General features: G+C 41.0%; 1 protein-coding gene across 4 annotated transcripts in view; it reads left to right on the forward strand.

Moving 5' to 3' along the window:
• The window catches only part of LOC306869700 (general transcription factor II-I repeat domain-containing protein 1-like), a 30,095-nt gene that overhangs the window by 5,867 nt on the left and 9,663 nt on the right, over positions 1-14,565 (forward strand). For 2 of the 4 annotated variants that reach the window (XM_079416573.1, XM_079416575.1), the window contains exons 2-13: positions 2,457-2,586; positions 2,673-2,814; positions 2,941-3,120; positions 3,232-3,415; positions 4,578-4,876; positions 5,054-5,149; positions 7,887-7,970; positions 8,492-8,675; positions 9,172-9,197; positions 9,447-9,570; positions 13,692-13,735; positions 13,852-13,932. In XM_079416573.1, the coding sequence (XP_079272699.1) occupies positions 2,461-2,586; positions 2,673-2,814; positions 2,941-3,120; positions 3,232-3,415; positions 4,578-4,876; positions 5,054-5,149; positions 7,887-7,970; positions 8,492-8,675; positions 9,172-9,197; positions 9,447-9,570; positions 13,692-13,735; positions 13,852-13,932 (1,570 nt within the window). In that variant the 5' untranslated portion in view covers positions 2,457-2,460. The remainder of the gene's footprint in view (positions 1-2,456; positions 2,587-2,672; positions 2,815-2,940; positions 3,121-3,231; positions 3,416-4,577; positions 4,877-5,053; positions 5,150-7,886; positions 7,971-8,491; positions 8,676-9,171; positions 9,198-9,446; positions 9,571-13,691; positions 13,736-13,851; positions 13,933-14,565) is intronic. The other 2 variants (XM_079416574.1, XM_079416576.1) reach the window with 1 other exon arrangement.

Genomic DNA, 14,565 nt, shown 5'->3' on the forward strand with positions numbered 1-14,565 from the left:
TCGTCTGGAAAAAGAAAGTCATTTACACCTAGGATGGCTTGTGGCAGAGTAAATCATGGGGTAATTTTCATTTTTTGGTGAACCATCCCTTTAAGAACCCTGAAGAGTACTGCAAACTGCAGTACTGTGAAATGTTTTAGGCAAGAGTAAAAAAAAAAATGGTGTAAAGTGAAAAACAAAGCAATGATAGATTTTATGTAATAAACTTTTGCTAACTAACTACCCTTTGCCTATAAAAGTCCACTGATTCTCCTTGGTACAATTTTAAGGTCATTTGGAGAAGTTGTTCTTCCATGGATTTAGTCTTAGTTGCTTCTGTCTCTTCATGTAATCCAAATCGGACTTGATGGTGGTCAATTCTTACACATCACATCTGTTTGTGTAAGAATTTGTGTAATTAACCTTTATTACACAAAATCTGTAGCAGATGAATTTCTTTAACTATGTTGTCACCAGTAAGCAACTCCAAGTTTCATGAACCTTGAGTTCAGAAATCTATCAATTCATTTTGAGACAGACATCATTGAAAATAATGAGAACATGCAGTTTAGTCAGTCAGATGCTGATTAAGTCATTTCTCTTGTTTAGTGAGTTCATGAAAAGAACAACCTCGTTCACATGAGTCATTTGTTCATAAATTGGATTACACTAAATGTTTGTTTTTCTGTGTATCCTGTGTGGTCAACTCGATAGCGAGAGATGCTTTTCACATTTATTTTGTAGACTGTGCATCTGTCCCTTATACCTTAGTTTGGGGAAGTCATGGCCTAATGGTTAGAGAGTCGGACTTGTAACCAAAAGGTTACGGGTTCGAGTCTCAGGTCCGGCAGGGATTGTAGGTGCGGAGAGTGAATGTCCAGCGCTCTCTCCACCTTCAATACCACGACTGAGGTGCCCTTGTGCCCTTGGCTGCCCACTGCTCCGAGTGTGTGTTCACTTAGGATGGGTTAAATGCAGAGCACAAATTCAAAGTATGGGTAACAATACTTGGCCACATGTCACATCACTTTCACTTTTTCACTTTCATTTAGTTTTTATTTGTGCCCAATTAAATATAGCGTCTTTTGTAAAGTCCTTTAACAGTCTAATTACAAACTTTGCTGACATTTATTTTAGTGTTCTTGCTACATGTTACATGCACTTACTATAGTAATAACAGTAAATTATGCATAATTACAAACATTAAGAACACCTTAAAATAAAATGTAACCCAAACTTTTGGTAGAACAACTGATATGTGTTTTTAGTTTTAAAGGTGCCATAGAATGCATTTGATACAGTATTTTAAATTGTTCTCTGATATCTACATAGAAGGTATGTGGCTTAGGTAAGGGCAAAAAATCTCCAGAAACGATTTTACATGTCCATTTACAACCCTAGGATTTCTCCCTAGAATGAAACGGTCTGTTATTGGCTTATTTGGCAGGGTCATGAATAATAATGAGCTCTGCTCTGATTGGCTGTTTCACAGTACGGCTCATCAGCAAGAAGGAAGCACAGGGAGGAAAATATATATTTAAATACTTTCTCTCGCAGTTATATCGTCGGGTAATTATACTGTATATAAAACGCGGGCATCAGGGAGCCGTTATTAATACGCGAGGCATTGAAACTGCTTTTGAACGATCCATCGATCGCGTTATAGTTTCACTTTAAAGAGACGCGATCACACAAACTATGTTTACATTATGGAGCAACAGTACTTACCACACATTTCACAAGATCAGATGCTTGTCAGTGGTGCTCAGGATCTGTAAGTCATTCGCCATCATCCTCATCTCTCCTTACTGAGAGTGAAATCTTATGAATGAATGAATGAATGAATGATGCATTTATATAGCGCTTTATTGTGTATTGCTATACACCCAAAGCGCTTTACAATCATGTGGGGGGGGGGGGGGGGGGGGGTCTTATGTACTGTAACAGGCTACCGCTAGCAAGGAGCTAACCATGTCCCTTTAGTGGCTCGCGTTATTTGCTTTCTGTGCCTTTCTGAATACAGACACCAACCCATCCCTGCACTTCACACCCCCTGCACGGCCTGGAACATAACATTTATTTTGTTATTTTCGCTGTTGTCCGCGCTTGTTTATTTACAATACCTGCAGAGCTTCTGATGGTTCGGCCGGCTTAGAACAAGGACGGGTTTATGCAAATGTTGGGGCGTAGTGATCCCGACTGTTGCGTCACAGTCGGTGTTATGTTCTGATTCGCCTGTTTTTCAGTGGTCTTTTTTAATCACGAGATTTACATATGAAGGAGAAAACTATGGTGTTTGAGGCTCACTGTATGTCATTTCCATGTACAGAACTGTTATTATTTAAATATGCCAGGGTAAAGACAGTTTTTCATTCTATGGCACCTTTAACTCAATGAGTACTTCAGTCTATATTTAGTGTAGCATTATAAACCTGCATTGAATTTCAGTGTGCTTCATTCTGTGTCTTTTCCTGCAGAAGAATGGCACAGATACGGAAGCTGGGCTGTGATGGGATGAGGACCAACTCTAGGCCAGAGCTCAAAGTTCCCCAAGTGTCAGCCAGACAAGAGATCCTTACCAGCCTAGTGTCTGCCCTGGACTCTGTGGTAAGACCGTCTGAGTTTAAAGATACGTAGAGTGTGAGTTTTATGCAGCATTTTGGTGGTGGATGACTTGTGAATTGTGTTTGCAGTGCTCTGCCATGTCTAAACTGAATGCTGAGGTAGCCTGTGTCACTGTGCATGAAGACAGCGTGATTGCTGTGGGAACAGAGAAGGGAAGAATCTTCCTAAATTCCAGAAAGGAAATACAGACAGACTTTCACAAGTTCTGCAGTGAGTCAACAAGAAATCAAAATTGAACACAACCGTTTTGAATGTTTGTGTATGTAATCTGCATATAATACTGCAGGTGTTTAAAGTTTTTTTTTTTCTTTTTTTTTTTTTTTGCTGTTTCCTCAGAAGTGTCCTGTCTGCAAGCATTGACCTCCATGAACTCCCACGCCAAAGTTCCTGAAGTGGACTGCAGCAGGACTGGCAAAGACTGCGGGCAGCCGGGCAGACAGAGAGCCTTAACAGACACTCATTCCAACATCTTCGTCCTGAGGAAGATGGTGGAGGAGGTGTTCAGCGTGCTTTATAGTAAGTCTGATTAAGATGTTCTCTATATTATAATGTGGGGGGTTGCGAGGAAAGATAAAAGATGTATAATATTTGGCACAAATCAAAACACATGTTTATCCACTGTTTCAGGTGAGGCTGTTGGGAAAAGCAGCCTGGTCCCTGTGCCTTATGACTGGATTCTTAATGATCCCAGCTCAGTGGTTGTCTACGGCCTGCCTGATGGTGTAACTCTGAGAAAGCCTTCGGAATACGACACCAAGACCTTAATGAAGATCTTAGAGCAGAGCAACCGCATCCGCTTCATAGTCAAAAGGTCTTCATCTACTTTATTCTTATAATATGCTTGTTCAGTCATAGGCAGAAAGCAAAGGCCTGTTCACACAAGGTCTGAATTTGACCGAACGAGAATGTAAAATAATAATAAAATGTAAAAGTGTGGCTCTATAACCTTCTTCACATAAAGTTTAAACTATGACCATCTAACATTTTTTACAGGGTTTCGTGTTGGTTTTCTTTCTGCAAAACCTCACATAATAAGATATAAGCTTTTGGTCTTATGTCTATTAGCAGCATTTCATAAAGATGTTGATATTCATCTCAGAGTACAAAGACAATATTCTTATTAAACAAGATTGTAATACTCGTTAATATTTTTAATAGCAAGAATGCATTAAATTGATCAAAATTGACAGTAAAGACTTTTACAATGTAACAAAAAGTGTCTGATTCGAATCCAAATCCAATTCATCAGAGGATCTTGAAAAAAAATGACTAGTTCCCCAAAAATATTAAGTAGCACAACTGTTTTCAACATTAGTAAATGTCTCTTGAGCACCAAATCATCATATTAGAATGATTTCTGAAGGATCATGTGACAGTGAAGACTGCTGCTGAAAAGTCAGCTTTGCCATCACAGGAATAAATGACGTTTTAATTACATTAATTAAAAATTACATTTTGTTATTGTAAATTGTATTCATGTTTCATAATGTTACTGTTTTTATTGTATTCTTGCATCAAATAAATGCAGCTTTGATGAAATAGACTTCTTTCAAAAACATTTAAAAATCTTACTGACCCCAAACTTGTGAATGGTGTACTGTATAGTGTACCTCTTCAGCACTGTATTTATTACAGGGTCCATAAAAGACATATCATAGAGTCATTATCATATTAGATCATGTTTTCCATTATAATTAGTGAATCTATTATGGTCTGTATTTTGCTAAAAATCATATAAATGACTGCTTTCGTGAAAAAAAAAAGTTCACTGGTATGAGTAGTTGGTATATGAAATAATTTGCAAACTTAAAAAATCATTTGCTAAGTTGTATTTTTTGTTTATTTATTATTATTAATATAAGTTATTGAAATGATCAGTTCTATCAATTTGATCATTATTTATAATTATTTTATAATTTTATCAGTATCAGCACCTTTTGTGTGACCAAAAATTGTGTAAAACTTTTTTTTAGTAGAACACCAGAGGAACCCTCTCGGGATGCCAAATCCTGTCCGGAAGTCAACCATCACTCTTCGACCTCAAAGAGCGTAAGCAACCACGCCTCTGTCAAACCCTCCGTGCAGGAAGCGTCTGCTAGCAACTCTATGCTCTCCAGCTTCCTGTACGGCATGCCCATGTCCTCCCAGTCCCACCCAGACAGCAAGCTGGACCTGAAGCCCACATCACTGCACAGCATAGGTAAAGAGCGGCTGGGCATGTGGGCGTCTGCTGAAGAGAAAGCGGTTCAGGCCAAGGAATGTGCTGACAATGGTAAGAGCCTCCTGTTGTCTTTCTGTATACATTGCCCTCCACTGTCTTTCTATGGAAATTAGAGGTGCACTTGTGATACGTGTTACCACTTGTGTACGTGCTGAAGCATATGGATATGCTTCTTTTTTATGTGCTTAACTCTGAGCTTATTGCTCTGACTGTGTGTGTCTCTTCCAGGCGAGCGAATAGGGCTGGCAGCGGATCTTACCCAGAGCCCTCCCAGCATCCATGTCTCCAAGCGCCTTCTGTTCTCCATAGTGCATGAAAAATCAGGTGGGCGACAGACTGTACTCACCATTACAGCGTCTGGCCAAGGACAAGCTGGCCTTCATTTTCAGTGGGTTTTATGGGGTCCCAAGCAGTGTGTTGTAATATAACTAGAACAGGATATAGACCGAGTTAATTTGCTCCCTAAAATGCAAAGACAAGGGATCTTCTCACACTTTAAAGGGAGAGTTTCACCAAAAATGTAAGTTCTGACATTATTTATTCACCCCATGTTGTTCCAAACCCATGTTCTATTATACAGTGAAAAGGAGAATTGTTGATTTTTTTTTTCTTTATATCAACCCACCCACAGAAGTCTTGTGATGTCTGATAACTTTACACATAATGATATGTATTATAATTGAAATCCACAGACACAAATAGATAAAGTGTCATAAAATAAAAACTTGAATGTATATTTTGGATGTTTTACAAAATCAAAAAAAATAGCACAAAATCTAAAAAATGGTCAGTGCTTGAAAAAACAATGGTTTGCTTATAGTGTTTTGCCTTAAAGTTTTCAAGGCAAGACAATTTTGTTGTCCATTTCAGAGCTTTGCCTGAGCAGATAAATTGAACTAGTCATTCAGACTCGTTCATGGAGCATGACATATTGATATGTTTTATTATACAGGTACATCTAAAAAAAAAATTGAATATCGTGAAAAAGTACATTTTTTCTTGTAACTTATTTCAAAAAGTTAAACTTTCATATATTTTAGATTCATTACATGTAAAGTAAAACATTTCAAAAGTTATTTTGTTTTAATTTTGATGATTAGAGCTTACAGCTCATGAAAGTCAAAAATCAGTATCTCAAAATATTAGAACATTTACATTTGAGTTTCAATGAATGACCATCCCTACAGTATAAATTCCGGGTACCTCTCGTTCTTTGAAACCACAATAATGGGGAAGACTGCTGACTTGGCAATGATCCAGAAGACGAACATTGATGCCCTCCACAAAGAGTTACAGAGGGTCATTAATGAAAGGTGTGGCTGTTTACAGAGTGCTGTATCAAAGCATATTAAATGCAAAGTTGACTGGAAGGAAGAATTTGGGTAGGAAAAGGTGCACAAGCAACAGGGATGACCGCAAGGTTGAGAATACTGTCAAGCAAAGCCAATTCAAACACTTGGGACTGGGAGAGCTTCACAAGGAGTGGACTGAAGCTGAAGTCAGTGCATCAAGAGTCACCACGCTCAGACGTCTTCAGGAAAAGGGCTACCAAGCCACTTCTGAACCAGCGACAACACCAGAAGCGTCTTACCTGGGCTGTGGAGAAAAAGAACTGGACTGTTGCTCAGTGGTCCAAAGTCCTCTTTTCAGATGAAAGTAAATTTTGCATTTGATTTGGAAATCAAGGCCCCAGAGTCTGGAGGAAGAGTGGAGAGGCACAGAATCCATGTTGCTTGAAGTCCAGTGTGAAGTTTCCACAGTCAGTGATGATTTGGGCTTCCATGTCATCTGCTGGTGTTGGTCCACTGTGTTTTCTGAAGTCCACAGTCAACGCAGCCATCTACCAGGAAACTTTAGAGCACTTCATGCTTCCTTCTGCTGACAAGCTTTATGGAGATGCTGATTTCATTTTCCAGCAGGACTTGGCACCTGCCCACACTGCCAAAGGTACCAAAAGCTGGTTCAATGACCATGGTGTTACTGTGCTTGATTGGCCAGCAAACTCGCCTGACCTGAACCCCATACAGAATCTATGGGGTATTGTCAAGAGGAAGATGAGAGACACCAGACCCAACAATGCAGATGACCTGAAGGCCGCTATCAAAGCAAACTGGGCTTCCATTACACCTGAGCAGTGCCACAGGCTGATTGCCTCCATGCCACGCTGCATTGATGCAGTAATTCATGCAGAAGGAGGCCCAACCAAGTATTGAGTGCATAGAAATGAACATACTATTCAGAAGCCTGACATTTCTGTTTAAAATATCCTTTTTTTATTGATCTTATGTAATATTCAAATTTTCTGAGACACTGAATTTTGGGTTTTCGCTGTCTGTAAGCCGTAATCATCAAAATTTCAAGAAATAAAGGCTTGAAATATTTCACTCTATATGTAATGAATCTATATAATATATGGGTTTCACTTTCTGAAATGAGTGACAAAAATATATTTACCTTTTTCATGATATTCAAATTTTTTTAGACATACCTGTAGTTAACAAAAGAGTGGCATGACGATTCCTCAGAATTTCTACTGAAAAATAACACCGTATGGGTTTGGAATGACTTAATTGGGTAAAATAATAAGTAAATAATGACCAAAAGTTTAGGGTGAACTTCCTCCCAGTATGAAAAATACTCATATATTAAGCTCTTGGTAAATAAATCAATCATACCTAATGATCAACACATTATTTTTTATTATTTATACATTTATTTTTAAATTGTATTATTTAGTATTTGTTTAGATACAGCTACAGTCGGATGAGACATAAAGAGGGTTGATCTTGGCAGTAGTAATGGGAGTTTGGCCAGGTCACCTGGGCTACCAAAGTCTGTTCCTCTCAAAAGATCAGCGTGAGATCTTCAGTAACTGCAGAGAGTCAAGACCTGCCTTAATTGTCTCCTATGTCTAAAAGAACAGAGGAAAACCTCAGTGTATACAAATACATTTCAGAAAATGTTGATTGAGACTGTGGCGTTATTGGTTACACCTTAATGGGCAACAAATATGACAGAAATATTGATTGTTACATGATAATGTTTTTTATTGCATGGCCAGAAAAATGGGATTCGTTCATCAGGGAGACTGAGGATATCAACACCCTTCGAGAATGTGTTCAGATCCTCTTCAACAGTAGATATGGTGAGCTGAAGTGCACAATGCAGAATTTACAGTCATACCACTATAGAATAAAATACTGCATATTGATGATAAAATGTCTGTTGAGCTGATGCATGTAATTTTTTCAGTGTTAACACTGTAAAACCTGACATGTATACAAATAACAGTGCAAAAAAAATATTAAAGCTTTAGAAAAAAAATAAAAACCAATTGTTTATAATTAAGAGGCCTTAGAAATGTGTCTATCAAATATACAACAGGCCTTTTAGGGTTAAAGTATTTTCTCTTGCCCCAGATTAATAGGCAGAGAACTGTAAGATTCATCTGAGAGGTGTAAACACTGTATCTCTGTGGTGCTATCAAAACAACCAGCAACTTTGGCTCAACCAATGGTGCGCATGTAGGGCGGGACAACCTTTTTTGGTTGACCAATAGCAGTTGGGGGATTGTTCATAAACAGTTATTTTTTTTAGTTCTATTTGGTATAGCACAGAATATCACACACTTCAGCTTTAACTCAATTTAATTGATGTTTAATTTAGCTGAAGCATTAGGCCTGGATCACATGGTTCCTGTGCCGTACCGGAAAATCGCCTGTGATCCTGAGGCAGTAGAGATCATTGGAATTCCAGACAAGATTCCCTTCAAGAGACCATGCACTTACGGTGTGCCTAAACTCAAACGGATCCTGGAAGAAAGGCATGCTGTCCGCTTTGTTGTCAAAAGGTTTGAAACTCCATCTAAACCTACTTATATTGGAGAACTAATGTTGACCTGATGAGAGAGATTTCCTTTTGTGTCAATTAAGATGAATAGAGCCATAGTCAGTTAAACCAGGACTATTAAACTGAAACAGCAGCGGTGTGGTTTGTAGCTCTTCCAATTTTAACATGTGACGACGGTGTCAGAGATTTAATTATTGATAACCTTTCATTTTTTGTCATGTAATTAACTGTGTGGCTCATTGAAACCTGAGTTTTTAATTTGCTTCAAAAGAAAAAAATGTCTAGCCGTCTTTGCCATCTGGCAGAGCGGCGCTAGGCATCCAAAGTGGAGCGTCATGCTGGTTGTGGTAACCGCTGCCATAGATGAGCCAGCATGGAGCCGCTGATTTGGCGTAATGAGGAAATCTCCTGCTGCTCGGCACCAGACATGCGTAGACAGCATTTCAATGTTTCAATATGTTTATGGCTCACAGGAACTTTTCTTTTTCTTTTCTTAGAATGTTTGATGAGCGGATTTTTACTGGTAAGCATTTCCTTAACCTAAATTACATAACGTTGAAATTTTTTTTTTAAATTTTTGCAGTGTAAAAAGTGAAAATGTCCTGTTGTTACTTTAGGGAGCTATTTCTAACTAATCTGATCCATAACAAATTACATTTGTTGGTTTAACCTTATAAAGTCACGTATATTATGTCATATTGTGATTGTAAGTAATTTGATGTTACAACATAAAGCACATTTTTACATTTAACATTTTTATATTTTTTGCAAGCTGCTGGTAAAATAGCTAAGGAGGAGGGCAAAAAGGATGGTGCCACCTCTGAGGACGGATTCCCAGATGGGCTCAGGATGCCAAGCTCTTCTCTAGAGCTGGTCAGCAACACTCACAGTAGCAGGTAGCAATTTACTTTCCCTGTCACAAAAGAAGCACAATATCTGTATTTTCTTAGATGGCTTGTGTTTTTATTTTCCTGTAGCAATACATTGAAATTTTAGCTGAAAATGTGACCTGAAACTCTGCTGAAACAGAACCGATAGCTTTGGCTACATTCACACTGCGAGCCTTAGTACTCAATTCTGCTTTATTGCTCAGATCTGAATTTTTTGCTTGGCTGTACACATCATATTTTTTCGTGGCCAATATCAGATCGTAGTGTGAATTAGTCTCCAACTGACTATGTCCACAACAACAATAACAAGATGAATTTGTGTGCAGGCAATAAGAAGGACAAAGCTCACTGTCCCTCCACTGACTACCATCATGGCTGTCTTCCATATTAACTGATCACCCAAAGAATTACCGTTATTATTACCGTTATCTTTGGAGTGAGTCCCATTAGCTCAGGAATTTGATGAATGTTGATCTAGAGTGATGTAAAAGTCTGATGTGAATTTGGCTGAAATAATTCTTATATTACTGTTTAGACTGAGGTCGTACTACAAAATATCTGATTTAGTAAAGTGGTCAGAATCGGAAAAAAAAAATATTCCATGTTTTTTGAGCTGTTTACACTGTTATCAAATCAGTTTTGGGCCACTTTCTGAACAAAGATTTTGACATGGATAAAAAGCCCAATAAATGTGACAATAAATCAACAAGCAAACAATAAATAAATAATTGCAATCTTATTTTCTCCTAGTAAACAAAGAGTACATATTTGCAGACATTTTCCTTTTCAGCAATAACTGTCGTAGATATTGATTATTTATAAAAATTTTCCTATTTTCTACTTGTATACAGTGAGAGACTAAGTGTCACGCCCCTGGACTGTTTTGTTGTGTTTTTGCTCCCCATGTGTCCTGTGACCCAGTTTCTTCCTTGTCTGATTAGCTCATTCCCTGCACCTGTGTTTTCCCAATTATCCTGTGTGTAAAAGCCCCAGTCTGTTCAGTTAGTGTTTGTCGGGTCTACTCGTGATGTATGTGTGTCAACTCCAGTCTAAATTGTGGATTATCCCTTGTGTTCCTTTATTAAAAGACATTTGACGTTTATTCGTGCTCCTGCGTGTTGTTCCTGACAGCGTATCGTGACAGAAGACCCGACCCAAACAGTTTCCTCTGTGTGTTCCCTCAGTTTTTTGTTTCTCGTTTTACTCAGTGTTCTTTCTTTTCTGTTGTGCCCCATGGATCCCCTCGTTCGTCCCGAATTCCTCCTCCTCCTGCTGGAGCAGGGGGACAGAGCTCTCGAGGACCATACACAACTGTTCCTGTTGTTGGCTTACACCAGCAGCTACCCGGATGACGCGCTCAGCTCATGCTCTATGACGCAAGCTTGAACACCGCGAGCAGAACACCGTCGTCCGAAGATGGTCCTCGAGAGGATTTCGCGGCCTTCGTGGAGTGGACTCGCGAGAAACGGATCGCCCATTCCAGACCCAGAGCCCAGCCCACCATCTCCCCGCAGTGCGGAGCATCAGCCCGAGCCCACCGCGATCAACGAGCCAGCGCAAAGCCGAGCGACTGAGCAAAGGATCGCCCTGGAAGTTGAGCCCAACCCGTCATATCAGGTCAGTCCATCGTGAGGGAGAAGGCTGCGGAGAAAAGCTCCGCCCCCTGCACCGTGGCTGAGGGTGAGCTTTGGATGGACCTGGATAGAGGAGCGGCGGAAGAGGACTTAATCGACTGGGAGGCTGACCTGCTCCCTCTACTCCCTCCTTCTTCAGAGCCCTTTGTAACCCCTGTTCCCTTGTCCATCCCAGAGGGGGTTCCCGATCCAGAGTTTAACCCTGAAAGCCCAGAGATTCATAAATGCCTGCCCTCCCACCCACTCCTGCCTCATCCTCCGCTGTCGTCTGGCAGCTCCTCTGCTTGCCCTCAGCCCACCATCAATACGGTGCGAGCTCCGCGAGACTGCCATCCTTCAGCGCCGCCGTGGTCGGAGTATCCCTCACCTCCGCCTCCAGCCCCCGAGGCCCGGATTCCGTTGACCCAGCGGCTCCACCTCGGCTCCTAGCTCCCTCGCTTCCACCATCACCCATCGATCCACCAGCTCCATCGTCCCTCCGGCTCCACCTTGGTTGGGCGTCGACCCGCCATCACCATCACCTCGTCGCTCCGTCCCACTGGCTCCATTGTGCTCCTTCCTCCCGCCAGCTCCACCTTGGTCCTCAGTCGCTCCGGCTCCGCCGCAGATATACGAATCTCTGCCGCCTCCTCGGTCGCCAGAGCCCTCGGCTCCACCCTGGCCCCCCGGATCCTCAGCATCCTCCTCCACCACCTGCTCCGCCGCCATTGGTCGGCCCCCTGGAGTCGGCGGCCATTCCTCCTCCATGGCTCCTCCCTCCGTCGGCTCCACCGTGGGCCATCATCATGGCTGTGGCCTGGGTCCTGCTGTGCTCCTCCTGCTCCGGGCCCCTCCTGTCTCCTCCCTGGCTCCTCCCTCCTTCGTTGCCGCCCTGGTCTTCGTCTGCCCGTGTGTGTCCCGTGACCCGGTTTCTTCCCTGTCTGATTAGTTCATTCCCTGCACCTGTGTTTTCCCAATCATCCTGTGTTTAAAAGCCCCAGTCTGTTCAGTTAGTGTTTGTCGGGTCTACTCGTGATGTACGTGTGTCACTCCAGCCTAAGTTGTGGATTATCCCTTGCTTTCCTTTATTAAAAGGCATTTGACGTTTATTCATGCTCCTGCGTGTTATTCCTGACAGCGTATCGTGACACTAAGGCTGTGCTTGTATTATATAATTATCATGAATCTTGTCTATGAACTTCCGTTAACTCACCACCAGAGGTCACTCGCTCACCACATGGACTCTTGCACCACACTAACTGTTGCACGCCACCTCGGACTACAATTCCCATCATCCATTGCACTGACGACACACAGCTGATTGCACTGATCACACACCCTACATAAACCATGGACTTCCTCTTCCTCTCTGCCGAGTATTGTATTGCGTTTATCACTCCCCTAGTGTTAGCTGCCTTACCGAGCCATTCTGTGTTTTTCTGTTTAGTTCCAGTATTATTCTGCATTTATAACTCTCCTAGTTTTAGCTGCGATACGGAACCCACTTTGTTGTCATAGTCTTGCCTTGTGTGTTTTTCTAGTGTTTTGATTCTTGCCTGCGTTTCCTGGATTTACCCCTTTGCCTTGCCATTTGGACTCTGTTTGCACCTCTCTTGGACTACTGCTCGTATACCTGGATTATCTCTCTGCCTTGCCCTGTTGGATATTGTTCGCCGATCGTCGACTCTCGCTAGCCCTAGGATTGCTCTGTGTCTTGCCCGTACCATATCTGTTTGCCGTTGTTTGACCCTGCCTGTTTATTGACAACCCGGTCTCATCCCAAGTCGTCACATATTGACGCTTTGGTTTTGGCGTCGCTTTTTGACGCTCAAGGTACCCCTTTAGCGTCACTTTTCGACGTGAAGGGAAGCGTAATTTTTCTGCGTTATTATGCTAACGCGCTATTGGGAATTTTATCGTCATAATAAGGTTGCCATTATTGCATATATGTAGAGGTGTGATTTTTGAATGTAAACAGTGAAAATAATGACTTACCCAACCCCTGCCCCTAAACCTACCATTTGTGAAGAAAAGGCAAGATATAGGAGGCAGATGCAAGTACTGGCATAATTTATTTAAAAATGATTAATATACGCTAAGTGTTGCCTATTTAAAAAAATTCCCTTCCCTTCACGTCGAAAAGTGACGCTAAAGGGGTACCTTGAGCGTCAAAAAGCGACGCCAAAACCAAAGCGTCAATATGTGACGAGTTGGGATGAGACTGTGTTATTATTGACTATGTTTATAAATAAAAGCTTGCACTTGGATCTGCACGTCTCACGTCTCGTTCGCCCCGTTAAAATAATAATCAATGGGATAGTTAATAAGTCAATATATTCAGTTTTTTTTTGTCATAGATTTTTAGAAATATTATAGGCTAACATAAAGTGTGTCAGAAGTTCCGCATTAGGAACCGCATCAGTTTTTTCTTGTAATTAAGAGGACAGTAGATAGGTAACTAATAAAGATGCATCTGAATGCAAAATGCTGAAGGAAGTCTTGTTTTTGTTTCAGATCAACAAGCTCCTGTGTCAGTCCTTTGGCTGAGTGTGAAGCAGGTAGATTGTCCGCTCATAGTTTTAATACAGCTTTGGCTTTTGCCCTGCAGTTTTATGAATACAAAACGTATTTTAAGTGTAAAATTCAAAATAATCCAATATATTTTATTTTTCAGGGCCATCTGGGGACTGTCTGCCTTTGAGAAAGATCAAAACCGAACCCCCAGATGGTGAAATTATCCAGGTGACTGTGCCAGGTATGGTCTCCCAGCCCCACGGTAAAGCTCACGCTGAGAGTTTTCATATATCAGCCTGGTACCTCAAATTTTGTTCTCTTTTTGGTGTTATTGTTAGTTAACAACAATCATCTGTGCAGAAATTGAAATAAAGTTGTGAGCTGAAAGCAGCATGAAATCACTGTAGGTCTACTGGATGGGAATGCATTAGCATATTTCACTTACTCACAGAGAGGACGTGTGTCTTTGATGGTTGCCTTCTGATTTAAAAATATTTGCTCTCATTTTCCACCCTACTGTGCAGTGATCTGAGCTTTTGAGGACAGGCGGGACATTTTGCATTACATGGCACTAACATTGGCTAAACACTGTGAACTGGAGGAAGATCATATATAAACTACCAATATGTCCTCAAGTGCTGCATGTGCAATATTAAAAAACATTATTCTGATAAAATGTGATTCTTTACCTCCTCTTTATCTTCTGACCTTACTTAAAGACCCTATTTATGTTATAAATATCTTGGGCGAGTGTGCTTGCTTCATCAATGCACATTATCAAAATGTACTTTCTCTGTTTCTGAAACCACTGTCAAACAGAGACCACTTTTCACAGTCCAATCAATCCACAATGTATTTTTTTGTCTGCTTTTCA

This window comes from Barbus barbus (genome assembly GCF_936440315.1).
Source record: "Barbus barbus genome assembly, chromosome: 5".
NCBI lineage: Eukaryota > Metazoa > Chordata > Actinopteri > Cypriniformes > Cyprinidae > Barbus > Barbus barbus.